This window comes from Drosophila subobscura, chromosome J (genome assembly GCF_008121235.1).
Source record: "Drosophila subobscura isolate 14011-0131.10 chromosome J, UCBerk_Dsub_1.0, whole genome shotgun sequence".
Taxonomy (NCBI): domain Eukaryota; kingdom Metazoa; phylum Arthropoda; class Insecta; order Diptera; family Drosophilidae; genus Drosophila; species Drosophila subobscura.
In genome coordinates this window covers 3,508,752-3,536,082 of record NC_048532.1, presented here as the reverse complement: position 1 = coordinate 3,536,082, position 27,331 = coordinate 3,508,752, and the positions used below count along the sequence as shown (strand labels likewise).

The 27,331-nt window shown below is 43.9% G+C and overlaps 10 protein-coding genes across 10 annotated transcripts in view; 8 read left to right on the top strand and 2 right to left on the bottom strand.

Annotated features, from left to right (window-relative positions):
• LOC117893231 (putative uncharacterized protein DDB_G0282129) overlaps positions 1 to 5,254 on the bottom strand; it is a 57,806-nt gene extending 52,552 nt beyond the window's left edge. Inside the window, exon 1 of the mRNA XM_034799783.1 lies at positions 5,092 to 5,254. The gene's annotated coding sequence lies outside the window, so the exon portion shown is untranslated. The remainder of the gene's footprint in view (positions 1 to 5,091) is intronic.
• A 5,774-nt stretch (positions 5,255 to 11,028) lies between these two features.
• Positions 11,029 to 11,502, top strand: LOC117893228. Its single transcript, XM_034799764.1, has one exon. The coding sequence runs from the start codon at positions 11,029 to 11,031 to the stop codon at positions 11,500 to 11,502; it is 474 nt and encodes a 157-aa protein (XP_034655655.1).
• A 128-nt stretch (positions 11,503 to 11,630) lies between these two features.
• LOC117894628 lies at positions 11,631 to 12,299 on the top strand. Its single transcript, XM_034801793.1, has 2 exons — positions 11,631 to 11,693; positions 11,778 to 12,299. Exons 1-2 carry the CDS (start codon positions 11,631 to 11,633, stop codon positions 12,228 to 12,230), a joined length of 516 nt encoding a protein of 171 aa, XP_034657684.1. The 3' UTR covers positions 12,231 to 12,299.
• A 220-nt stretch (positions 12,300 to 12,519) lies between these two features.
• On the top strand, positions 12,520 to 13,251 carry LOC117893225. The gene is made up of 3 exons (XM_034799762.1): positions 12,520 to 12,531; positions 12,615 to 12,725; positions 12,796 to 13,251. The coding sequence occupies exons 1-3, from the start codon at positions 12,520 to 12,522 to the stop codon at positions 13,249 to 13,251; spliced, it is 579 nt and encodes a 192-aa protein (XP_034655653.1).
• Positions 13,252 to 13,407: 156 nt separating this feature from the next.
• Positions 13,408 to 14,043, top strand: LOC117893224. The gene is made up of 2 exons (XM_034799761.1): positions 13,408 to 13,500; positions 13,567 to 14,043. The coding sequence occupies exons 1-2, from the start codon at positions 13,447 to 13,449 to the stop codon at positions 14,041 to 14,043; spliced, it is 531 nt and encodes a 176-aa protein (XP_034655652.1). The 5' UTR covers positions 13,408 to 13,446.
• A 298-nt stretch (positions 14,044 to 14,341) lies between these two features.
• Positions 14,342 to 14,807, top strand: LOC117894675. Its single transcript, XM_034801853.1, has one exon. The coding sequence runs from the start codon at positions 14,342 to 14,344 to the stop codon at positions 14,801 to 14,803; it is 462 nt and encodes a 153-aa protein (XP_034657744.1). The 3' UTR covers positions 14,804 to 14,807.
• A 2,480-nt stretch (positions 14,808 to 17,287) lies between these two features.
• LOC117893222 lies at positions 17,288 to 18,084 on the top strand. Its single transcript, XM_034799757.1, is given in 3 exon segments — positions 17,288 to 17,317; positions 17,655 to 17,941; positions 17,943 to 18,084. Coding segments are annotated over 3 exon segments (459 nt in total).
• A 146-nt stretch (positions 18,085 to 18,230) lies between these two features.
• LOC117893221 lies at positions 18,231 to 18,824 on the top strand. The gene is made up of 2 exons (XM_034799756.1): positions 18,231 to 18,296; positions 18,351 to 18,824. The coding sequence occupies exons 1-2, from the start codon at positions 18,231 to 18,233 to the stop codon at positions 18,822 to 18,824; spliced, it is 540 nt and encodes a 179-aa protein (XP_034655647.1).
• A 124-nt stretch (positions 18,825 to 18,948) lies between these two features.
• LOC117893220 lies at positions 18,949 to 19,552 on the top strand. The gene is made up of 2 exons (XM_034799754.1): positions 18,949 to 19,014; positions 19,079 to 19,552. The coding sequence occupies exons 1-2, from the start codon at positions 18,949 to 18,951 to the stop codon at positions 19,550 to 19,552; spliced, it is 540 nt and encodes a 179-aa protein (XP_034655645.1).
• Positions 19,553 to 21,457: 1,905 nt separating this feature from the next.
• LOC117893219 lies at positions 21,458 to 22,124 on the bottom strand. The gene is made up of 3 exons (XM_034799753.1): positions 22,050 to 22,124; positions 21,668 to 21,991; positions 21,458 to 21,616 (listed from the first exon to the last, which is right to left on the bottom strand). The coding sequence occupies exons 1-3, from the start codon at positions 22,122 to 22,124 to the stop codon at positions 21,458 to 21,460; spliced, it is 558 nt and encodes a 185-aa protein (XP_034655644.1).
• Positions 22,125 to 27,331: the final 5,207 nt, after the last annotated feature.

Sequence of the window (27,331 nt, the reverse complement as noted above, 5' to 3'; positions counted from 1 at the left end):
ACTGTTGCTGCCCCTGGCGCCCCTGCGGTGGCCGGCCCGTACCGCCCCATCCGTAGCTGCCCTCCGTAATTGTGTGCGAAAAGCAAAGCAAATGTTTACGTAATAAATTTACGTGATTGAAATATGTCGAGTTGGCAACAAAAATGGCCAATGGCTGACCCGCTCTTCACATCTCCTGCCATTCCTGCTCCTGCTATTGCTCCTCACTGCGCACTGCAGCCTCCTCGTCTGGCTAACGAATGACGCGCATCATCACACCACTCCCCAATATGTGGTGTAAATTTTTACACATGTATAGAAGCTGAGAGTTGCCAGGGGCAGCTCGGGGATAGAGTTGCTCATTTCGATACCCAGTATCCCAGCGGAAAGCACAGGGGTATACATATTGCCTAGGAATCCTACTTTTCCATTTAATATTTTCATCATTTTATGAATATATAATATATTTCTTATCACAAATAGTGTTTAATACTTTAGATTATGATTTTTCACTTTGATTTTCAATATAATGAATTTATATTTATTCAATAATATTAAATAGAAATATGTACATGTACATAAAATAAATGAGGTGGTACATTACGTAGCTACAAACAACAAAGACTTTTAAAAATCAAACACATTCATTTTTAAATTAAAGTAAATTCTAGTTATTTTAATCCATGAAGTTTATTTATCTTAGTATCTAAGTATCTTATTTAAATGAATATCTTAACATTAAACAGGATATAACTTTGACTTAAAAATGTATTCAAGAATGTATTTTAAATCAATCCTGATCCTAACCGAAATCAAATGTATTTGAGTAGTTTAAAGTAAATTTTATTCATTTCCACAATGAATATGGTTTTGTACCTTTTTACTTTGCAATTTCCTTTGAGGGTTGCCTTTAGCCGGATTCCAGATTTAAATATTATCTACCAATCCACCAAAATACTTCGCTAACCGAACAAACTATTACAGCCAGCAAAAGGATAATCAGTTTGGATGTGGTGCCACCAAAAATTGAAACTACTGGTTTCTAAAACATATCAATTTAATAAACCTTTTGGATCTTAGTGAGGGGTATCTTAAAGTCGGGTTGAAGCATTCCTAATTGTTATTAGTAGCCAAAGTATTTGGCGGTTGCTGCTGCTGCTGTTCGCTTTTCGTAGCCTGCAAAACCGCAATTTGTGCAAAAATTATGAAACGAGACTCTGGGCAAACACAATCAACGCTTGAGTAAGTTTTTATGCATTTAAATTAGTGTGTTCCTTGTGCAAACGGGACTTGCCGAAGAATACAAAGGCCCCCCCACCCTCCACGTGGTGCGTTCATAAGCGGATGAGTGCAACGGATTTGAAATGTGCAATTGAAAGGTGCATGTGTGTGTGTGATCGGAAGCTCCCCAGAGATGCCCATAATTATGTTGTTCTTCTGAGGAAGCCAAATTGAGAGCCGAGCCCCAGTTGTTGGCTGCACTATTCTGGTATTGAGACACGATTTTTCTGTTCCCTTCCTCCAAGCTGACAGCTTAGCCATTCACACCTCGTCAGAGATCCTTTCCCTCCCCCTTTCCTTGGGTACACATGTCAAACTAGGAAGGATAAAGAGGACGGGAGCTGAGAAAGAAAAGTCTAACCACGCGCAATTTGTCGTGTCGTGTGTGGATGTGGATGTGGAAATTGATCCAAGTGATTTTCCTACCCATCCCGGCCAAGTCTGTAAAGTATTTACTGCGTCGTCAGTCATTCAATTTATCGCATTTCTTTGGCACAAGCCAAACAGAGGAATCTGTCAGAGAGGCAGCGAAAGAGAGCGAAGGAGACTTCAACTTCATCTTGACTGTAGCTCCAGCTTCAGCTCTACCTCTAGCTCGGCTTTTGGCTTCTTTCTCCTTGCAATGACGACAAGTTCATACGTCTTATGACTTCCCGTTGACGGAAGTGAGCTTCATGTGTGCCCCGCGTTGGTTTCTTGGTCGGGGTCTAAGTCTGGGTCCTGGACTCAGTCTTGTGTCTGCGCCTTGGTTCGTGCAGCTTACAGCGAAATCACTTTTATAATTGGCACGCAGCCAGCCAAAAGAAAAACTACCTCCCAAAGAGAAAGATACAAAAAAACACACAGAAAAGCAGAAACTGTCTGCAAGGTTTTTCGCGTGCGGAGGACCGAGATCTGTGGGAGTGATGTCTGCAGATACTATTTGTCAGATGTGACATCATATTAATTGAAATTATTTGTTGGACCCGATACAAAGCAACTCAATCCCAGAGGAAACTCCATTTTGATGATATGTTGCAACAACAAGTCGCGGGGGCAGGCACAAAAACTGTCACCCTAATTGAATTGGTAAATATTTAAATAAATATAACCGCAAATAATTAAAACAACAAAAGCCAAGCGACAGCAATGGACACGTCTAAATTAAGAGCCTCAAAAACGGAAAAAAATACAGGTGGAAAGTGGAGAGTGGGGGTGGTGAGAGTGGTCCATGCACAGGTAAAAAGGCTGGGCGCTCATGTCACATTCCAACCACAAAAGCAATTAAATTTCCAATTAAATTGCATTCACTTTGCAACATTTTGGTTCGATGGAAACGTCGTGCGATTTATTTAAATTGTTAATTAGGAAAGGCAATTGCAATGACAAATTGATCGGGTGTGAATGCTGCTCCCTAATACGCGGAACTGCTCTCTCACCTCATCCAGAGTTCTGCAACAGTAATGAAAATACACATAAAGTTGCCGCTTCATTCAGCATTCAGGATTCAGTGCCTTCTTCATGGTGAGGACTTCCCTAAGGACGCTCACATCCTCAACAAAAGACACCAGCAATTTCAGGCATCCTACAAGGAGGACTAGCAAAAAAAAGAAGTACATAATTTTCCGTAAACGTTTTTATAGTGTTGTCATGTACGATTAATTGCGGCTCATTAAACTTTATACGGCTGCAGACGCTTTCCCAGCCCCAGTCCCAGTACGAGCCTGAGCCTTCCCTCCACCACGTTTGCCACATTTAAGGCCGTGGCATCCATCCAAACAAAACAGACCTTTGTTTGGGGCCCCGACCAGAAGCAAAGGAGTATTTTTTGTTTCCTCTGTGTTAATTGTCAGACGAGAACAGTGCAATCCGTGACTCACCTCCGTGCAAAGAGTGCGAGTTGGTGAAGCATCTATTTCGATTTGGGCAGCATAAATTGTGTCTGGGTCTGCGATGTGTCGGATCCGAAGAGCTTTATGGCAATAAAAGCCCGGTAAGGAAATAAATGGGTTGCATGCGTCCAGGATATAGTTGGGCATTCAGTTATTTTCATTCACTAATTCTCAAGGGAATCCGCTTTCGAATATTACTATCTAAGACTAGACAAACCTTCTCTCACTTCTGAATAAATGGAGTTCTCTGCATTATTTTTTATTTCATTATCTTTTTTACCAATCTGGCAACAAAGTCGGATACGACAGAAGTTTCTCTCGGAATAAACTATATACATAGACATTTTAACTACCAAAATGGCTTAATTTTCAAATAATCAAGTTAGTTTTATTGATGGCTTACACATTTGTTGGCTTAGGTAATTCCAGTTGGACGGAATTGTGTCTCTGATTTTCCTGTGGTTCCCCTTTCAAAAATACCAAATGTTGCCTGCCTGCCTTCAAATTAAAACATCAAGTGACAAAGCGGCGGACAAGAAAACAGAACCGGAAAGCAGAAGCACAAAAAATGGCCAAAATGTCGGCATCGAATCGTAATTGTTGTGCTGCCAATGGCTGCCGTTTATTTGTTTGCAGCGATCCTTCCAGCCAAGTGCCGCTGACGAGGATTCCAAAATACATAGCAGGGAAAAGTGCAGCACTCCGGCAGCGTTTTCCGGAATGTTTTCAAATCAAATATCGGCAACTGTCGGGAACATGGACGGGGGACCTGTCGGGGCCCCGACGTTGATTGCCTTTGACTGCGTATTTATTTGTATGGTCTGTCTGTCTGCTGGTCGGTCAGTCAGTCCAGTATGTCCGCAGGTTTTTTGCAAACATTGTAGCTATTTTTCTCGACGTTTTTTTCCCCGCTCTTTGCATGTTGCATCATTTTCATTTTGTGTGTGTTTTATGCTTTTTGTCAACGTTTTGTTTTCGGCTGCTTTTGTGTGTACTTTTCCACTGGCTGCGTTGCGGCCTTTAATGAAACGTTTCATTCTGAAACATCTCTCTGCCGGGTTGTACCCCAGCTAAAAAGTATAAAAATTCATATTAAAGGAGACTTTAAGCCAAATTGTAATAGGTTTTTTTTTTAATTTTCAGATTCTAATCAAAGAGCCACTCCCAAGGCATTACTTGTAATATCCAACTGATTTCCCCCAAAATAAACACTCCGCAACGATCTCTTTCCACTCGCCAATTGGTTTAATGACGCAGCAAAGTATTCACCAAAATAATATAGCAGGCAGACAAACGGGGCAAGAACCAGACATCATCGCGTCATCTCGTTCGGAGAAGCCTTTGCATTTGCCTTTCACTTGAAATCACTTGAACAGCTTGCACATTTATGCAATTCACTTCACACAAATTTGGGACTCACAGGATTCGGATTTTGGGCTCGGATCAATGCAAAAATCACTTTTCTACAATTTACTGCACTGCGCTCCTCCCCGTCGAATCATTCGCTAGGGAGGATGCAACGCAGTCAACTCTGAAATTGCTTGGATTGACGGCTATATAGCAACTGTCGCAAGCCTTTTTCCATCCCTGCTGACTCTAGCTACGCTGACAATGAAATCTGCCGATGTTGCACTTGACCAACAACTGGCAAAATGCAATTTTAGAGCCGAATTTTAATTGAATCTGATGTGTCGAATAGGCGGCAAGAAAATCAATAGCCAGAGCCCCAAACTGCAAACTCAGGGCCCCGCATCGCGAAAGACTGATGGACAATGATTACAATGGATGTTACCACGCTTTTTCAATCTGTTTTCGTAGTAGGATTGAGTAGGGGGCTCCGCAGTATTTTAATCAAAGGGAATTCAGAGCTAGATAAACTAGAATCCTCAATCCAAAGTTTTGTACATATTTAAGTGATGGACATTAATTGACTTGTTTCTTAGAGTTGACTTTCACTTACCATTTATGGAAATGTTCAACTCAAGAGAGCTCTGAGTTTTTCGAAGCTCGATCGTGTTTCTTTCACATTTTCCAAACACTTAAACTGGCGTTTCTTACTTACAGTTCTTGTAAGCACTATTTTCAATGGATAACTTGGGATTATGCCCCGATTTTATTCACTTCACTATTTTCTGAGAACTGAGAGCTACATTACTACAGTACGCGATTATCCTCCTAAGGCCAACCCATTCTTGGGCGATCTATTGGCTAAGTTATCTTCGACACTTACTCTGCTTTATGGGATAGATAAAGATGCGAAGATTCTACGCAGCTAATTCGCTATTTGCTTACTACAGTTCACAACCATTCAACGTTTAAGCGAGCGAAGTTCAGAATTGGATCGGTATTACTTTGCCTTCTTCTAGCGAAGAGTTCGAAGCCCTCCTGGGATTCTCTTGATGTTCTCTGTGCGATTGCAACTGATATGATAATTCAAAGCAAAGAGTCTTAGATTAGCACTCCTCTACTCCTAGATTAGGTTCCTATTCCTATTCCTATTTTATATTTATTTTGTTATTATCTAAAAACTATTGACTGTAAACGTCTAAAAATGTGGAAAAGTTTCTTGAATTTCCTCAACTACGAGTATTGTCAGGCTCCTCTCTTCTTCTTGTGACTTAGGTCAGTTACGACCTTAATGTGCCTTGTCGTAGGTCAGTTCCGAAGTCGATATGTGTGTGTTTCCGAGATATATTCTGGGGTGGCGAGTGTTGTTTTCAAATCTCCAATAAAATCGTTTAAATTTCGCGAAACAAACACCGAGACACACACTGAACACAGACACACAGTGAGGCGAACGCACTCTGGGAGATGGTAATGACTGGCACTGTGAAAATGTTTGTTTTGGACGCCGGCCCTTTGTCGACAGCAACCTTTCGTAACCGTAATTCGCGCAAAACTGATCCTTAACGCATTCCGAAAAAAATCTGATGCTTGGCCATCCTCTGTCGAATTGTGCAACGAGCACGAACCTAGCCAACTGCACGAGTCCTTGCGGCAGCCGACGAGGCGCCGGAACGACGACGACTACGAAAGGACGAAGCTGTCGACAACGACGAAGGAACCCGAGAAGCTGGAAACAACCGAAGCATTTTAGCCGGCAAATAAGGAGAGCAGCCACGGCCAACATGTCTTGTCTGTATTTTGGCCAAGTGCAAATGCGAAGCGTTCGCAAGGAACCGATGATAGGCCTTCACCAATAATGGAGGTTTAATACACTTCAACGAATCAAAATAAAAGAAACTATTAAAAACTGTTTAATAATAGAAAATAACTTTATAATAACAAGCATTTTTTTTTGCATTTCGTTATTTATTTTAGTTGATTTAAGTGCGAATGTTGTTTCTTTCAGCACCAAAAGCATGCAACAGCATTTTTGTTCAGCCAAGCAAACTCGAACATGTTGCATGCCTCTCTACCGAATTCGCCTCAAACAACAACAATGGCAACAAGTACAAGCGTAACTCTACACTCGCCCCTTAGTAATTTTGATTTGTATGCCCGAGAGCTTCTGCCAGTTCACTGCAAGAAAAACTGTTACCTAAGTACTACTTGAATTCTGTGCAATTCCCAATGAAAAGTTAGCTCTAAAAAAACATTTTCTCGCAGTGAATTAAAGCTTTTGCTGCCACGGCGAATTAAACTCCCTTTTGTGTAGAGTTGCCAGAAAAGCAAGCGGACGAGAAAGAGAGATAGAGAGACAGAAAGATAGAGAGAAATAATTTAGAGGAGAGCAACAATGAGAGCGAGACAGATGCGAAAGTCTCCACAAAAGCTGAGGCCCAAGGGTATTACTTGGGGTGGAAACATTCAAATGGAAAATGAAGGCTAAAGTAATTGTAATTGAATGGAAGGCCCATTGAGGACAATAAAACAACTGAATAGCAAAGACTTGATCGTAATTCAAGAATGCGAGATCTCCTGCCATAGCTAAGGATGTATATTCGCACAGATGTATTTGATACACATCATAGGTAAATCTAGAGAATAATTCTTTGCCTTGAGAATACAATTTCATAAAAATGTTGAGATCAATAATCGAACTCTCGAATCGAATGGCTCCCACATTGATACAAATTGAAAATGCAATCAATGTCAAACATTCGAAGAGCGCATGCAAATACTGGACATCGCAGTACATCGGGAAGATGGACATCAACATTCCAATGCAATTAGTTCGCACATAAAAATGTGCATGGGTGGAAAAACCACCACCACTTGAGAGCAGTGGCTGTCCCGACCCGATTTTCACCACGCGCAAAGCAAAGCTTTAATCGCAGGACGAACCGAACGAACCCTCTTAACTGTGGAAAATAGCCAAAAAAGTAGCAACATACTGTAGCATACCGTGGGGGGCTCCTACTATTTGCTGAGCGCATCCTGGCCCCGTTCTCTCTCCCCGCTCATGCGCACCACGATCCTCCCCTGGACTCACAAGCTGGACCAATCCCGTCCGGCCATGAAAACTTTATGAGCATGCCGGTTGGCGACCAATCCCTGGGTTGCACATTTCCAGGCGAGCCGTGCATCCTTGCCCCTACAATTGCATGCCAGTAGGCGCAAACGCAGCGAACGGCAACGAAGTGCGACACGGAGGCACGGGCAGGCGAGGGCAGAGCTCTTTCGGCAAACAGTTTGCCTCGCCCAAGTGTCGATTACTGGGGCCTTCTTGTTGTACAGGCGTTGCATATCTACAGATGTAGGCTCGATTACATTCCACACACACAGACACAGAGGCACACACACAGAGCATTCGGTGGTGTTTGCTCTGCTAGGTGACAAATTTTCATGCCAACGCCTGTAAATATGCAGGGATTTTTCGCTCCTTTTACCATTCGCATGAGCCGAACCAAGGGTAATTGGGGTCGTTTCTCGTTCTCGTTGTCCTGTGTTGATTTTTCGCATTGCACATTTCCAGGCGCCTCTGATTGCTGCGCCTTTCTGGCACTGTTGCGGCTGCCTTTTGCTGCCTTCTGTCTTCTGGGTCCCATTTCGGGGCATTTATGATGACGTTTTCTTTCGCCTCGCACGAGTGCCACTGCCACTGCCAATGCTGCTGCTACTGCACTGCTCTCTCCAGCCTGCTGCTTGTTTGCACTGAGGGGTCAGCATATTTGCCAAGCAAAATATATATTTCTTTCATGCCAAGTGTGAAAATTGTCTTCCTCCGTTGCACTTTTGATTGCCGTTTCAAATTGGAGTGCCAACGAAGAGGAACGCAACGAGGAGAAACAATATTGTCTGGCCAAATCAGAATCAGAAATGCGGTCGAAATCGTTGACGAGACAATTTCCCATTTCTTTTTTGCTTGTCTGTAGCATTCTTAAGGCAATCAGTGGGTAGAAAAATATATGAGGACAGTCGCAGCGATTATGGGAGCCCAAGAAAGAAAGTTTGACCATATGCTATTGTTTCTCATCCACTGAACTTTCGATTGAAATTAAAGTTTTTAGAATGTTTACAAATGTTCTTTCTATCATACCGATTTTTTCTCCGCGCTCCTTATCCCACATAATGAGTAGTCTTCGAGCCAGCATGTCATTAGAGCAAAGAAACATCGAATAGAGTACTTTCTAAAGCATTAAAGTACAAGTTGCACTTTAGTCGGCACAGTCCACATAATCCGGAAACTTCAAGCAACAAAAATCACACATCACGTTTGTGGTGATGGTCACGGTCCAAAGACAGCATCCCTACACGGGAGACCTACACAGGACGAGGCAGAGCACGTACATAAATGCATCCGCAAATACATAAAGCCACACTCAACCACACGCACACATAGCCATACACACAACACACTCATTTCTGGAGCGTAGAGATGTAGGTGTACCTGGCGTGTAGGGCCGCCTCGAAAAGGGAATTGAGTTAGAGGAGAGTGCAGAGCAGAGCGAAAGAGCTTAAAATCAAAAGTCAGACCAGGCCTATGTAAATAAATGCAATATGCAGGCACACGGGTACAGGAAGGAAGGCATGAAGGCAGTCACTAAGGCTGCCAGCAGAAGGAAGGCCACGCAGTCAGGCGACCGGCAGTTACGGAGTGAAAGCCGAAAGAGGGACAAACAGAGAAACAAAAGGAGAAAGAAGTCAAGACATTTATTTGGCCAACACCAGGAACTGGTTGCTGGTAAACGGGGAACTCGGGAGTTCGGGCTTAGGCCGAGACAACGTTGGACAATTGAAAATGGCGCCTTAGTTTCGACAGACCCGATTCTGATCAAGCGCATAGGTCGACGTCTGACAGCCCAACTGTCTGTCAGGCAGTCTGACTATTCGTTTGTCATTCTCTCCTCCGTCTGGCTGGCTTTTTGCCTCTTTGTCACTCTGTCTGGCCATCAGACTGTCGCAACCACAGGAAGGGAAGCACGGGGGTACAAAAATACAGAAAAACAGAGGGCTCCATCAAATGGTAAGGCAGGTTTTCTTTTTTCCGTGCCATCCCAATCCGTGCATTGTAGCAATGTTACAACGTAAGCAGAATTACGTGCAATTGTTTTCTGCAGTGGTTCGTTCACATAGGCGCCCCGGGTAGGAGCTGGAAGGCGACCACACGCTGGATAAACATAGACACGTTGACTGCATTTCGGATGAGATGAGCCCTACACGAATGACTGACTGTCTGACTGTCCGCCAGAAGTTGCGGATTAAAGCTCAGGGAATAGCGCACCTGAGCTTAAAGTTTGAATATTTAATTTTTGTTTATTGTGATAAGATAATTTAAGTACTTGTCCAGCTTATTTGTGTCTTCATTCTTTATTTTAAGAGTTTTAAAATCACTCTAATCAAATCAATTTGGATATAATCACACATTCGACCAATATTACGTAGTTTTTTCCACCCAAGCTTCCCAGATGGGATATAATTTTACTCCGATAGTATCCTGGGACTATGAATTGGGGTACGAGATCGTCACTTAGCTGCCAGTCCGTGAGATAATACGTGCCTGTCGACCAAGGGCACCTCCTAGGAAACTGTCCGTTCTTGAGCAGGCTGAGGGCCCATCTCTTGAACAAGTTACTGCGATAAGAGACGATCGTCTTGCAATATTGGAAAATGTATTGGAAAAATGAATTGTAGGGTCCCACAGGGCTCACGCCCCTTTCAAGGCCCATGTAAAACATTACTCCCGATGGGATCCTCACTTTGGTCTGCAACTCACAAGAGACTCGGTTTTAAATAGCTGATATATTGAAGCTCTCGATATATTTTCCGTTGTAGTCGCACTTGGCACTCTGAATATTCAAATTTTTCTAAAGAAAGTAGTAAATTGTTTTGTAATTATTTAAACCATTTAAACTTTATTACACTCACACGAACACCTTGAAGAGTCCAGGCCCATAGTATAATTATTAACTGGGAATACTTTCGGATATTCATATTTCACTACTGTGCGAGAAACTAATTCCATTTGGCTTGGTTCAACCCAAAATAGACTTAATTGTGGCTCGGAAAACACTGATAGGCTATCGCAGCCATGGCCTAATGAGCATTTGTCATTAGCATAAATTATTGTTTCTCCCACAATCGGTGCATCCATTAAATGTTTTGTTTGATTTCACAATGAAAATTAAAAATGAAAATCGTTGGGAAAACATGGTCCAAATTCTACCTTGAATCAATTTTGAAACAGCTCTTAAATGCGTAAAATTGTTTACCTCAATTTGGGATGGATCTCCATTCTCAATTATTTTAAACGTTTCGGGCGTAACCACCCGCTTAAGTCTGAAACTTTTTGGACTTGGGGTTCAGTCAGCATTTGACATAAATATAGAAAAGATAAATGAAATTCCGTAATTCCGTACGATTCGTGCTCATTTTTTGGTTTTTTTTTATTGTGTCAGATGTGGTAAATATTTCTACGCCCTAGACGACTTGCACTATAAGAAACACCTTCCAGATGGGTAAAATAAAAATGATAGATAGTGTATGCAGCGACTTCAATCGGAGCTACCTTTCGAACGTGTCACTTGTGGTTAAGAATTCCAGGGTATATTTCGACACATTCCTGCTACGTACTTTAGACAAGGGCATCACGATGGACTTGGGGTTCCTCATAAGCCTTCAGAAGTCTAGGGAGTACAAGAGGATCTTCCAGTACTCGCTGGACATGTGCAGCATACTGGCCCTGAAGAAGAGCAGCATGTTCAAGCGATGGTTTTCCACCCTCTTCGAGGCGGGTAACTTTCCGCGATACTGTCCCGTGCAGCCCAGCCACTACTATCTGAAGGACTACAACTACAACACGCTATTTCTTCCCACTTTCCTGTATGCGGGACAATATAAGGTGACATTCAACATGACACAGTATCAGGATAAGCGAAAAACTAGGGACTTTGTGATCGCATGCGCCTTCTTTGTTGAAATAAAATAACCGACAAGTGACATATAACCCATCAATTTTACTGCGGCCTTCAATTATAATCAATTTAGTATAATTCTTTCAGTTCAGTCACCAAATTATGTATCGAGTCTCATTCTGAAATTGTCACTGGCAGGGAAATGTTGAAATTATTCACAATTATTTCGCTGCTTTTCTTCCACCATTTGGTGGCCACGCAGGCTGTGAGTATTGCATGGAAGATCGATGAGATCGCTAGCGTGCAGGGATTACAGGGACTTGTGTCCCAGTCAAGCTTTATCTTCCAGACGGGCAAGTGCAGATTCAATGAGAAGTATTTTGATAACTTCACGATGACCATCGTCAACAACACCTTGGACTTGGACATGGTGACTCCCAGGACTATTCCACGTGGCCTAAAGGTCCTAATCGATGTCCAGATCAGCCTTGACATGGGGAAGAGCTACCAGCGGCTCTTCGCTCACATCCTGGATGCCTGCAGCGTTGTCTCCTCGGTAAAGACCAGCATTTTTAAGAGCTGGTTCGAGAGCATGCGCAAGCACGGAAACTTTATGGCCAACTGCCCAGTGCCCGAGGGCCATTACTTCCTGCGCAACTGGAAACTGGATTCACAACTGGTGCCGAACTATCTGATGCCCGGCGACTATCGCGTATTGGTGCACTTTTTCTACGGCAAGCAGAAGACCAACCATGACGAGTTTGCCCTCGACATGGACATCTACGCGATGGTGTCGAAGTAATAGATTTATTAGGAATAGCTCTGCGGACTTACACTGCATTTGGTTAACAATTAAAAATCTGGTATAAGGTGCAAAGTCTATACGTACTCCTCAACTAAGTCCAGTGCCCCATTTCACAGTGATCGGAAGTGAAATGTGAAAGAAGGAATTCCTGGAGCCACTAGAAACCAGAATCTAATGGGCTCTGCTTGAAACGCAGACACTAAGCTAGTCGGAAGTCCGAAATCCTTCAGAAGTTAAAGATACTCCTGCTAAAAAGTTACATTCCACCGGCATTTCAAGGCCGGAAATGTGTTTAGATGTGTGACCCACAATTCACAATTTTAATCCGTGGCATCAATTATAATCAATTTAGTCTGGAACGCAGTTCAATGAGTGGTCGAGAGAAAAATATTTTTCAATTCTCATTTTGCAGCCGTCATTAGCGGGGAAATGTTGAAACTATGCACAATTATAACGCTGCTTTCCTTCCACCATTTGGTCACTACGCAGGCAGTAAGTAATTCCTGGTAGAGTCGGCACGAATAACATACATTTTTTTCCACAGTCCACTTTTCTCTTCCAGACGGGCAAGTGTAGATTCAATGAGAAACACTTCAACAACTTCACCCTGGAAATCGTCAACAATACCCTGTATTTGGACATGGTGACGCCCAGGACGATTTCTCGGGGCCTCAAGGTCCTCATGGACGTGCAAATCAGCCTGGATAAGAGAAAGAGTTACCAACGGCTCTTCGCTTACGTCCTGGACATCTGCGCTGTGGTCTCGTCGGTGAAGTCTAGTATGTTCAAGAGCTGGTTCCAAAGCATCCTCGAGCACGGCAACTTCATGACTAATTGCCCAGTGCCTCCAGGACATTACTTCCTGCGCAACTGGAAGCTAGACTCCCAACTGGTCCCGCACTACCTGATGGCCGGCGATTATCGCGTGTTCTGCCACTTTTTCTACGGGAAGCACAAAACCAGACATGAGGACTTTGTCCTCGACATAGACATCTATGCGGTTATGAAGGCAGCATAGATTGGTACCTAAAATTGGCTCTTAGATAAAACGAGTATATGTAAATACCAACATCTATAAATAAACCAATTCCCAATGAGCAATTTCAGAGTAATTTAAAACCAATTAGCAAATCGAATGCGCGTGCAACAAAACCACAAATCGAACAATAAAAGTCGCTTTCCATTGCACTGAGACCTCAAATAGGGAGCAGTTATGTCAGAGAACGCATTCATCCTAGTTCTCTTCCTAGCCCTGCCAATGGCTCAGGTAAGCATTGGAGGAGAAATTAAATAACCCGAGAGCAGGATCCAACAGCCTCTTTTTCATTGCCAGCCCAGTTCGGTGAGCTTGAGCCGCCTCCAATGTGAGAAGAACCCAAAGTATTTCAGAACCCTGAACGTGACCTTCGCCAACAACACCATCACGGCGGATATATATCTGGAACAGGGCCTTAAGACAGGCTTCCGGGGTCACATAGATGTCCAGCTACGGCTGACGAATGCCAAAAAGTTTCAGAGCCTGGTCCAGACCGACACGGACTACTGTGAGCTGCTCTCGAGCCTTAAGGAATCGCTTTTCCGACGCTGGATCAAGAGCTTGGCCAAGAACAGCAACTTTATGGAGAACTGTCCCATTCCGCCCGGACCTTACTATCTCAAGGGCTATCATGTGGATATGGGTCTGGTGCCCTCGTACCTCCTGAACGGTGATTATCGCCTTCGGGCTCTGGTCTACTACGGAAAGTATCACACCAAGAGCCGGATATTCCTTATCCAGTGCACTGTGGAGGCATCAATGCAAAAAAATTAAAAATTAAAGTAACACGCAATGGTAATTAGTAGTATCAAAGTATTCCGATCTATCAATCAATCCCGTTGTTTCAATAACAACCCCATTAATAGACCGTAATATCGTTGGTTACAAATGTTTGCCTCATTGGCAAAGTTCCCGTTGACATCATCCAGCAATGTTTGTCCCCAAACTTGGTCAAAAATTTGTGATTTTTATGGCTTTGGAAGCCCTATGTGAAAGTGGTCTGGTAAGTATATCCAGTTTATATCTTACGGATGAGCTGGCCATCTATCGATGCAATTTACAGGCCAGCAAAATGACCTTCAAGACGGGAAACTGCAGATACAACCGGCAGATATTCTCTAATTTCACGATGCAGATAATTAACACCAAACTGTTAATGGATATGGTGCTTGTTTCGACCCTTTCGCAGGGACTAAAGGCGCACTTGGGCTTCGAGTTCCGCCTAACCAAGGGCAAGCCCTACCAGAGTATATTCCAGCACGATATAAACTACTGTTCCCTAATCAGAGGGGCCCAAGAGTCGATCTATAGGCGGTGGTTCACGTCCATGCTCAAGGTGGGCAACTTTGCCACGAGCTGTCCCATCGGGAAGGGCTACTACTATCTACACGGCTGGACGTTGGACGCCAGCTACGTCCCCTCTTTCTTTTATCTAGGCGACTACCGCATCTCCGGCAGATTTTTCTACGGCCGCTTCAAAAAGAAAGAAGATAATCCCCTGCTGGAGTGCTCTGTTGAAGCCGTGCTAAACTAAAGTTGCATAATAGTCATTTGATGGGGCTTATGAGATCGTCAAGTTGAGTTAAGTTTAAGCGTTCATGTACATAGTATGTACACACATACATACATATTAATGCATATTTGTAAATAATTCCGCTGATTTGGGAGGGAAAATAATTACAGTTCCTGTTAGTACTGGGTATCAAAAACGAATCGGTACGTGTCGGTCTGGGTTTTTTATTCGATTTTCATTTTGTGGCAGGAATCTATAAAATTGTGTCACGAAGTTGAGAATATGTATTTAAAAATTTAAAAAACGAGTTCCAAAAAAACAATAAACGAAACTTACCTTTTCATCCAAAGTGAAAAATATAAAAACCTTCCGCGCGTGTTTTGCTTCTACAGACTCAGACAGAGACGCCAGTGCTGACCAAATTTTCTGGGTGGGATAAATGCATCAAATAATATTCTATATGAAAGTATGTATGTATGTTTATATATACATACATATATACATACATACATATGTATTTGGATACTCCACTATGTTCGTTCCTTCTACTTATTTCTCATCTTCTTGTAACTGAACAACGAGAAGGGACGTGTGAGACGCTTCTTACGCGTCACAACTTTTATACCCGGCACTCAGTACTACAATGTTCGGTTATTTGTCAAATTTTACATTTTTTCTTCATCTGTCATCTACGTCAACAACACTACTCACGCCAAAACGCTCCTTTAGCTCGCCACCCTCCCCTAGAAACACACACTGCAGAGTCAGGGCAGAGTCGCGGCAGGGGCAGCGGCAGAGGCCATAAACTGCGCGAAGCAGAGTGTGCTGCTATAAGCTGCGGGACGGGGTGGTTTTGGCCACTTAAAATTATTCTTCATTGTGGCTATAATAATGATCCAATCGGATCCCAATTTGGTGATCTGATAGATATGGTCATTCCCTACGGAATGCCTTTTTTAGTTTTCTGCTATCTTCAAAATTGTAGATTTGGGAGGTTTTCGCCCTTTTGCGGAGGCGGAAGGGGGCGTGGCTCTTTTTTGAAATACACTTGTAACAGTGTGAGCACACAGAAGTATGGATGCAAAATTTGGTGGCTCTAGCTCTTATGGTCTCTGAGATCCAGGCGCTCAACAAGACGGACGGACAGACGGACAGACGGACGGACAGACAGACATGGCTCAATCGACTCGGCTATTGATGCTGATCAAGAATATATATACTTTATGGGGTCGGAGACGTTTCCTTCTGTGCGTTACATACATTCACTTTGTGCACAAATACAATATACCCTATTTACTCTTCGAGTACCGGGTATAATTAAATACAAATACAAATGAACAACAAATGAACAAATTAACTTTTTAGACAAATTTCTGAAAACACACATGATGTCTTCAGAAAAAAATAAATTGTTGGCTTTAAGGCCGCAACAAACAGGATAAAGGTTGTTTTTAGATGTATTCTGTTACTCGCGACGGAAACAAATCCAACAAATCAAAAACCATGGCAATCGGTCCAGCCGTTCTCGAGTTATAAGTGTTGCACAAAAAACGACTTTCTTTTATATATATAGATTGTATTTGTGCGAATAACGGTTCTATGTAACGCACAGAAGGAAACGTTTTCGACCCCATAAAGCATATATATTCTTGATCAGCATCAATAGCTGACCGTCTTGTATGTCGGCTAGTTCTCAGGGACTATAAGAGCTAGAGCCACCAAATTTTGGCACCAGACTGCTGTATGCTCACACTGAAACCAGTGTATTTCAAAAATGAGCCCCGCCCCCTTCCGCCCCCGCAAAAGGGGGCCACCCAAATCAATTTTGAAGATAACAGAAAACTAAAAACGCCATTCCGTAGGGAATGACCATATCTATCAGATCACCTAATTGGGATATGATTGGATTATTATTATAGCCACAATGAAGAAATGAATTTGCAGAGGCCAAACCCACCCCGTCCCGCAGCTTATATTTGTTTTTTACATATTCTCTCATTCACATTCTGCTTCGCGCAGTTTATGGCCTCTGCCTCTGCCCCTGACACGTCTCTGCCCCTGCCTATGCCGCGACTCTGCCCTGACTCTGCAGTGTGTGTTTCTAGGGGAGGGTGGCGAGCTAAAGGAGCTTGTTGGCGTGAGTAGTGTTGTTGATGTAAATGACAGATGAAGAAAAAATTTTAAATTTGACAAATAACCGCTAAGTTGCAGATGTAGTACTGAGTGCCGGGTATAAAAGTTGTGACGCGTAAGAAGCGTCTCACACGTCCCTTCTCGTTTCTTATATCGATAGTTGAAATATCTAAAAGTCTACGCACTATATCGAAAAGAAATTCACATAAACTCATTAAATTAACTTAGTACTCCGATCTCAAGAAGAATTATTCCAATGTGTCGTGAGAGTGAGACGATCACAAGAAATGTAAGGTAAGGTATTGTGCTATGAACATATAACCTAAATAACTACATGGTGGTGGATAAATTTATGCATCATGATCACTAATAATGTGCGTTTACCAGAACCAGCATCAGCGAGTAATCACTGAACAGATATCAAATTGGAGTGGCGAACTCGTAGTCAATGCTAATAGAATGACAAGCGACGCTCATTACTGTTATCAGGGTATACGATTTTACTCAATCACGCAGCTGGAATCACCAACCCATTAAATATCTCTATTTTCAGCGTTTACAAATATTTTATTTTCTGCCATCAGTTTGTATTGAAAACATTCAACGATGTTTGTCCGTAAACTTGCTAAGATTTTGTTGAATTTAACTGCTCTTACAGCCTTTAAGCCTGAAAGTGGTCTGGTCAGTGCATTGAGTTTGTATCTAACAGATCTTTTGAAAATTGAACAATCAATGACAGGCCAGCAAAATTACCTTGAAGACGGGCGGCAGTAGATACAGTCCGCAGATATTCTCCAACTTCACTGTACAGATTATCAATACTAAACTGATGATCGATATGGTCGTCGTCTCGCCGCTTTCTCAAGGACTAAAGACGCACGTGGACTTTTTATTCCGCCTTGGCAAGGACAAGCCCTACAAGAGTATATTCCAGCACGATATAACCAACTGTTCCCGGATCAGAGGGGCCCAAGAGTCGATCTATCGGCGCTGGTTCACATCAATGCTGAAGATGGGCAATTTTTCGCTGGTCGCTGGACGCAGGCCAAGTGCCCTCGTTCTTCCACGAGGGAGACTATCGCATCTCTGCAACGTTATTTTTCGGGAGGCTCACGAAGAACGATGTGAAACCGATTCTGGAATTTTATGTGGAGGCCGTGCTGAACTAAAGTTTTATCAGGCCAATTATATACATATGTATCTTTCGCAGACAGAGGAAGCGGTTATATCTGGCCGTTAGGCCTCAATGCTTGAATTAACTAATATATTTGGTATTGGAATAGTTAACACAAGCTGACTCCTGGGTTTAGTAAAGATGAGTCGTCAGCTGATGTGGATATTACAGCTTATGGAGTTTCTGTTTCTTGCTTCCGTAGAGGCGGTGAGTATTTTTAACGGAAATGTGCATTTAGTATCATTCGCTCTGTACCGGCAGGATCGCAGCATCAGATTCATCGCAGGTGAAAGCAGATTCAACCGCGAATACTTCGACAACTTCTCCTTTAGCATACGCAACGATCAGATATTTCTAGACATGAACCTAAGGCAGCCCCTGCGGAGAGGATGGCGGGCCCATCTGGATTTCCAGCTGCGAGTGGGAAACTCGAAGAGCTTCCAGAGCCTTTTCTCAACCAACGTGGACGTGTGCCACATTGTGAACGCCGCCAAAATGAATCTGTTCAAAAAGTGGTACACGAACATGCTCAAATACGGCAACTTTCTGCGCCAGTGCCCGCTCAATGCGGGACACTACTATCTGAGGGGCTGGCAGTTCGGGGAGGGCCTGGTGCCGCCGTTCATAACTAGCGGATCGTACCGCTTGCAGACCTACAACTTCTACGGAAAGTACAAGGGCAAAGACGAAGACTTCATAATGAGCTGCACGGCCGATGCCATCATCCATATCTGATCTAATATCCGATGCATCTCGCTTGGCTATTGGCTAATGACTTGGAAATAAATGCTCCCCCATGTCCATAATTGGTTTTGATATTTTTTTCATTTTTCATTTGAGTTTTGTCGTGGGTTCTGAAATGTGGAAATTGCTGAATTACTCCGTGATTATTTTTCTTTCCTTTAAATCTGAGCTTGTTAATGGGGTAAGATGTGTCTCGGAACTGAATTGGATTGCATGCACCTGCTTAAGCTTAAAATCTCTTACAGGAGCGTAGTGTGGAGTTTCTGGCAGGCAACTGTACCTATAACGAAAAGTACTTCAGGAACTTTTCCCTGACCATTTCAAAGAATATGATGAACATGGAAATGGACTTGAGCAGACCCATTGTGAGGGGCTTTAAGGTTCACTTTGATATACAGCTGCGACTTGCGAATGCCAAGAACTTCCAGTCTGTCTTCAGCCAGGTGAACGACGTCTGTGCCGCCACCTCGGCTGTGAAGAACAGTCTGTTCAAGTCCTGGTTCAAGGATATGACGAAGCACGGTAATTTCATGTATAACTGTCCCGTCCAGGTGGGCCACTACTATATGCACAACTGGCGCATGGGCAGCACCATGACCCACAGGTTCCTCATTCCGGGCGAGTACCGCGGCAAAGTCGAGTTCTTCTACGGGAAGTACAAGACCAAGACCTACGAGGAAACCCTCACCCTGATGATTGATACGATCCTGTCGAATTAAACCACACCCCAGAAACGTAATAAAAAACCAGCTCGGCTATAGTTCAAACATAATCGATGTAATACTCGTAATGATGTTGACACTTCCTGCAGCTACTGAGCCAAGCAGCCAGACAGCCAGCCATCGAGAATGCAATCATTACTGCTCCATCTCTGCCACTCTGATTCCTGGCTGCGTCTGCAGTAAATGTGGAGGGATGGTGGCAGCTGTTTCATGGCGAGAAATAATAATATCCTGTACAAGGCTGCAACATGTTGCACTGCATGGCGTTGATTATCGATGCGGAGAACGGGTGAAAGATGCTCCGAATGGAACATTCAATTTAGCTGCAGAATCCTCACCGTCTGCCTTGTGTCTTGTGTCGTGAGCAGGGATCGCAGCTGTCGCATGCAGCAAAAGACACAGCAGAGGAAATCACACAGGAAAAATGTAAGAAATGTACATGGTCGACATGGCGACTAGACAATAAGATACCCACTAATATGTTACATATATGGTGCACTAGATACATAGATAGTTCGTTCATCTACAGTATTCCAAGATTTTATTTGCACAAATATACCTTACTTCTAAACGAATAAATGGTGAAAAAAAACACACATTAGGCTAAAATTGTTAACGCTTTCTTTAACTGCATTTGACTTGTTCTCGCAATCAGCAGCAGCTCCTTCCGATGTGGCGGAGGGGGATGGACATACATATGTACATACAAATGTGTGCAGCGTTTAGCTTTATCGCTTCCTAATTGCCGCTGCCACCCACTCTCTGGGCGGTCCACATGATTTGCCCGAAGCCTTTGTGCACGCCAATTTGTTCCGATTCCCGCTGGTATAATTATAGGTTGTATGATGATCCCCAACCAACACCAACCCCAACGACTACTCCTCCTCCTGTTCCTGCTCCTGACAACGCCTGCAGACATGTCTGATGAGTAATGAGAGTATGTCAGTGAGTGAGTGAAAGTCAGGTGAGGCTTTGCCTAATTAGTTCTAATGCCCAGCCAGCCATCTAATTGGAGGCCTTTGAAATGATGCCACAGAAGGGCTACAAATTGATTCAATTTATTGTATATTATTCTGGGTTAGGGCCAAGCCCCATAAGCCGCATCGGGTGATAGTGGTCTCCTTCTTCTGATCCGATGGCAGCAATTCGGCGGTCGGTGTTCCTTTGTAAATCAATTTCACGCCAAACAAACATTAAACGTTATTTAACACAAAGTGCGACAACTGCGACAAGTATAATGATGGCAATTTCCTTGAGTACACGATGCCACTTCTCCTGTGTTCCCCATTCTGATTCCTTCTCCATTTGTTTCAAAAGAAGCTCCTACTCCGTCTTCAACTCTGGATCCGGCTCCGGGTCTGGTTGCATTGGCCCTGCCTGGCGTTTGTTCTTCCTTTGGTTCTTTCGATTTCTTCGACAAAATACAAGGAATTGTGCTTTGCCCCATCATTCCTTCAACGGAAGTGCAATTGATGGCAAATCCGAGGAAAGGAAAAGGAAAGAACCCAGTGCGAACGTGTCGAGAGGAAAGGATGATGACGATGGCAAGGAGCAACTTGTCGATGGAAAAATACTTTGTCCCCAAACTATTATTGACAGTGTTTAAATTATTTTGCGCTTAGTTTGCCCGCACTTGCACTCGCATAAATCGCAGCATGCAGCCCCACGTAGCGTACTCTTCTCGAATCTGTGTCCGTGTCCGTGTCGGTGTCCATGTCCGTGTCCTTACTGGAGAGCTCATTAATTTATTTATGCGAAATGCACGTGCAACGATTTACTCGATTGGAAGTGAGAAATTGTGTTAGCCAGTGGAGATTTGAGCTCTTCAATGATTCATTGCGTTTTAATGTGACAAATTCGATGGCGCCGGTTTACCCATTCGCCGGAGCCGTAGCCTGAGCTTCACTTCATTTTGATATCCACATAAAAAATAGTATTTGTCAGGTTATCGTTGTGCCACTGCCTCATGTAAACGTTGGAGTCGATGCTGAAGCTACCCGATCGTATGAATCGGGGAATAGTCTCCTTATCGGCTTGAATGTTCAACATGGTATAGTTTCCCTGGAGAGCAAAGCTCAAATTCAAAGTTTATATATAGTTTTGCTATCCTACCTCCTTTAAGGGACAATGCATGGGCATATTGGAATCCCTCATGATGTTCTCCAGCCAGTAATTGATTATGCTCTGTCCTTTGCCCTTGCCCATTATGTGGCACAGATTGACATCGTAGGTGAAGACATTCCTGTAGCTGTTTTTCTTCTTGGACACGCGCTGTGCCAGCGTGGCCCTCAGCCACACATCCACCGTGATGGTATGCACAAAGTTTAGGGTAAAATTGACAGTCGAATAGTCCGCACTCACCGATGCTTCATAGTTCGACACATGTTTGCTGTTGTACTCGGTGATAATCTTCCGGAAGAGCAGGGAATTCAAGGACTGCACGATAAAGTCAAACAGAAGTCACATAGAGCGAGAGGTGTAAGCATATTTTCACCTTGTGTCCCTCTAGCAACTCCCAGGCACTGCCAAGTAGCAACCCGACAAAAAGCGCTTTAAAGATCACTGCCATAGCCAACGTTTCCCATTCACCGATTGAATTAAATTGGATTGAGTTTCGAGAGGCATTTTATGCCCGACTAGAGCCTGCTCTATTATAACATCGTCAAAACTCCATTTACAATATGTGTACTCATCATCAAGATCTGTCCCACGCATAACTATCAGAGCAAGAGATCTGCCGTCCATCATTCCGATGGCTTATTGGAGCCCCTTTGGACCGCAGCTGCACTTCACCCCAGGTACTGTCCATCCTCACAGCGCCTCTCAGCGTAATTAAATTGCACTGTTCAGAAGTTTTTAGCCCCCAACCCCTACTGCTGGCTGCAGCCCATATAATTTGTAAGAGACTGTCGCTAAAAATATGATAAATTACCGCGGTTATGGGCAGCAGGCAACAGAGCAGCAGCCGCATAAATTCAAAAAGAGCCGCTATTTGCTGCTAACCAAATCTTAATTATAAATCTAAAGGAAGCACTTGCAACCCAAAAATAGAGGATACAAAAAATGAGAAAGAAATTACCGCAAGCGCAGTGCAGGAGCAGGAGCAGTAGGAGGACGCGGGGGAGGAATGAAATGATGATTTAATAGAATGGTCTGCGGGCACCGCCAGCTGCATGGCTGCCTGAATGGCACCCTGGATGCCTGGCTGAGCCGAATGAATGGGATCTGGACGAGGACGAGGACACAGCCGAGGACTCCGACTCGGACTCCGGGGAGGAGCAGGCGGAAATGACTCCATAAGCTGCTGCAACCATAAACCGGAAGTTAACAGACTTTCGCTGATGTGGCACTTTTCAGGGTGCTGCTGCTGCAGCAGGACTTCTCTGTGGGACTTCTCCTCGACTCCTCGACTACCGGACAGACACTCGGTCGACACGCTCGGCGGGCAGTCTGCAAAATTGTGACAGCGCATGGCCGCAGGATAATCAAATAATTTTTTTTCCCTCTCAGACTTCTGCATTTTTTTTTCTGGGCTGGACTGGTCTGGAACTCCTGCTGGCTTGTGAATTATTGTTGCAACATTGCCACAAAATGCTAATTGCCCCATACGATACGATCGAAGCAGAGGAAACCCAGAAACCGAATCATGAACTTGGCTCCTGCACCGTTCGGCTAAGGTTCGGGTGGGGGTTTGATGTGCAAAAACTTTTCCAAATTGCAACTGTCATTGATTTTGCCTCATTTTGACAGTTTCCATTTTCTTTTGAGGTTCTTTCGGGGCATATTCTCTTCTCGCTTCTGCTTTGTTCCTGCTCTTATCGCAATCTGTCAAAGATTGGCAAGTTGCATTGGCTTAAACATTAATAAATCACATGGAAAATGTCCAGGAAACTTTTCCGCAATCGAGAATCGAGAATGAACTATGATGGGCTCCTTCTGCATCGCTGATAACTCTGTACTGTTCCCAGAATCCTTAACTGCTGCAATTGTATAGCTATTAAAAAAATTTACGCAACACAATCGCATGCTCAATTTCATTTGTAAATGTTTACGCCTGAAATGCTTGCAATAAATGTGGAAATAAATTGTAAATGAATCGGAAGAGGGCCAATGGTTGTTGTGGCATTGTTCTGTTAGGGAATGAACGAAGGAAGAAGGCCTCCTCCTCGGTTATTTCTCTGGCACTGAATGGTGAAGCCTGCTCTTTTATACTTAAATATTGAGTTAATTTCATGTTGTACATTAGCCTTATTCGCAAGGAATGGGAGCAACTTTAAGTGCTCTCTAGGCAACTCTAGGCGTCGCGCCAAGAGTTAATGAGGAACCAGTAGCAGCCACGTTCAGGACTCCGAAAAAGTTCGTCCAACATTCCTTCAATGGATTGCCGAAGAGACGCGCGACGCTCTTCAAGAAGCGACTGCTGTTCGGAATAATGACGATGATTCCTCCGTTCATTTGAATTGTGATTAAAATGCAGCGTATAATTTCTGCACCCTGCTCCAAGGAGTGTCTGAGTCGCTGGCAGCATGTGCGCCGTGACGCGCGTGGGTCCTGGTCCGGGCCCGGGAATGAGTCCCAAGAAGTTTTGTGCCTCGTTTCACACTTTGTCTGACGGTGCAGAAATTCCGGAGAAGCAGAAGAATGCGGCAACGTTGTGGGAACTTGAAGAAAAATTGCAAAAACCGCAACTCGTGTCGACTTGATGTTAGAATAATGAAGAGGCAAAACTTTTGCGCAAGGCATGTAATTTTTCGCTGTGACAGCCGGCCCTAGTATCCTCTCTCTCTTCACTCAGAACCCACCCGGGCACTCCGCCCAACGGAAACGGAAGTTGTCATTCGTTTTGTGCATTTGTTAAAAAGTTACAGCTAAAAACAGAAGAAGAACAAGACGGCGAGGGGGGAGAAGAGTAAGAGGCAAAACGTAAACCAAAAACAACTCGAAACAAAAATAGCATGAAAACTTCTGTTGCAGGATCTCATTTGTTGCACTTTTTCTTGTCTATTTCAACTGGGGGCATTTCAACTGTTTTTTCACTATAACTATTTCTGTTTCGGTTAGGCCTAACAATTGGCAGAATGTCCATCTGTAGAGCCCTGCCCCGTTTGCCTTTCATATAAATCACAGCGGACGGAGCCCACGGCCAGACAGTGGAGTCCGAGAAGCCGACCGCGTTATAAATGCGAACAATGACACAATTGATTGGCCAATTACGTGCGCTTCGGGGTGATTATGACGTTACGTTACGTTAGGCGAGGCACATCAGAGTCGGAGTCGGAATTGGAAGGGGCGAACTTCATCATGGTGTGGGAGGGAGGTGTGTGTGCGTGTGTTGATGTCTGTCATGCCTGGCTAAATTTACACAATTAAATGCGTGAAATTCGTTTGAATAATTGACCAATTTTTCGGTTACTGCGTGGAAATGGGGGAGAAAATCACGAGAAGGTACAGGGAATTCAAGCCATATACATACACATGCATATATGTTTGAAAGGTTTACAAGTTTCCACCATTAAGGAACGACTTCATAAGGCGATCTGTAAGTTTGGGGCCATAAAATGTGCAAGCCAAAATCAGAACCACCCAGCAAGATAAAATTGCCTTAAAGCCGAGTCAACATCCGAGTTGAGGATGCGACAGCGGGCCAGAAAAAAATCGCTATTAGTATGACCAACTTTATGGCCAATGGTCGAGAGTCGAGAGAAAGCCGCAGCTAATTTATTTGCCGGCCGGGCCATTTATGCGACACAGCAGCAACCAGCAAGCAAGCATCGGCAGGACACGGGTCTGGAGACGCAGCAGGAGCAGGACCAAGCACTTCATTGTGCAGTGGCTCGTTAAAAACGCTGATTCAGTTTCATCATTAACCAGATTAATATGGCATGGCCAGGGCCCTGACAGGCCTCGCCTGTAACTCGAAACCCGGACACCCCTTTCCGGTAATGGTAATCGATGCGAATGTGGATGTGGAGGGTCATGCCATACCATGTTCTAGTCATTGCCCAGCGAAACGAGATGGCCATGTGGTTCTCCATTGCAGGGGCACTTGAAGTTTATCGCTTTGCAGTTTGCCGAGCACCAGGCCACACGACGCGGCGTATGCGCAATATTCGAAGCAATGAATTTTTATGCGCCCCCCGTCGCTTGGTTAGTTAAAGGGGGAGGGGGTATCAAGGTTTTCGGCTAATTTGTCCAACGCATTGCCCTGCCTAATTGGGCATACAAATATGCGAAGGGGGACAGATTAGGAAACAGATTAGGATTCCATTGATGTGCTCTATAAATGCTCTTCGCTACAGACTTTCTATTTTTATACCCGGTACTCGAAGAGTAAATAGGGTATATTGTATTTGTGCACAAAAAGAATGTATGTAACGCACAAAAGGAAACGTCTCCGACCCCATAAAGTATAAATATTCTTGATCAGCATCAATAGCCGAGTCGGTTGAGCCATGTCTGTCTGTCCGTCCGTCCGTCTGTCCGTCTTGTTTGTCGGCTACTTCTCAGAGACTATAAGAGCTAGAGCCACCAAATTTTGGCACCAGACTGCTGTATGCTCACACTGAAACCAGTGTATTTCAAAAAAGAGCCCCGCCCCCTTCCGCCTCCGCAAAAGGGCGAAAACCTCCCAAATCAATTTTGAAGATAACAGAAAACTAAAAACGCCATTTCGTAGGGAATGACCATCTCTATCAGATCACCAAATTGGGATACGATTAGATTATTATTATAGCCACAATGAAGAAATTATTTTGCAGAGGCCAAACCCACCCCGTCCCGCAGCTTATATTTGTTTAACACATTCTCTCATTCACACTCTGCTTCGCGCAGTTTATGGCCTCTGCCCCTGACACGTCTCTGCCGCTGCCCCTGCCGCGACTCTGCCCTGACTCTGCAAAGTGTGTCTCTAGGGGAGGGTGGCGAGCTAAAGGAGCGTGTTGGCGTGAGTAGTGTTGTTGATGTAGATGACAGATGAAGAAAAAATGTAAAATTTGACAAATAACCACTAAGGTGCAGATGTAGTACTGAGTGCCGGGTATAAAAGTTGTGACGCGTAAGAAGCGTCTCACACGTCCCTTCTCGTTTTTTTTATTTATTTCTGTTTTACATTGAAAATTAGTTCTTCAGTCGTGGATTATGTGACATCGTGTCTGCTTCCATCAGATCCCCACCTACCTGATCCTCACTTGCTTCCACACCACACTGATTGCAATTGCAGGATATTTCCGGCTCTTTCTGCCCTCGCTCTTGCCACGACCCAAGCCAACAGTTTATTTAGTATCTCTGGCAGCAGCAGCGGCAGCAGCAGCAGCAGCCGCGTGGAATTGTGATAATATTTGCCAGGAAAAGTATTTACATTTGACTCAAAAGTTGGTAGCTTCCACCAAGAGTGGAGACTGCAAGGAAGGAGTTCAGCGCAATCACAGTTTTCGACATTTTGCGAAATTGTATCGGCGTCGAAGTTTTCTTTGCCGCTTATTTGTTTGTTGTTCTTCCCGGTTCGCTTTTTTCTTGCTCGTGAGAGAGCTTTACGCGAAATAAGAAAAGTTTTTGGCCTTTATTTAAACAAATTTCTGGCGCAGACATGCGTGGCAATTCTTTTCAAGTTTTCCCTGCCAGTTGAAAATACTTCAAATGTTGCAATTTCGATTTAAAAGCGACCAAAAAGTGGTCAAAAGATTCGGTTTCCCACCCGATGGAACTCCTAGGCCAACCAATTGCCAAATTTCAAGCATCAACCGGAATCATCCCCCAACGCCCCCTCAAGTGGTCTAA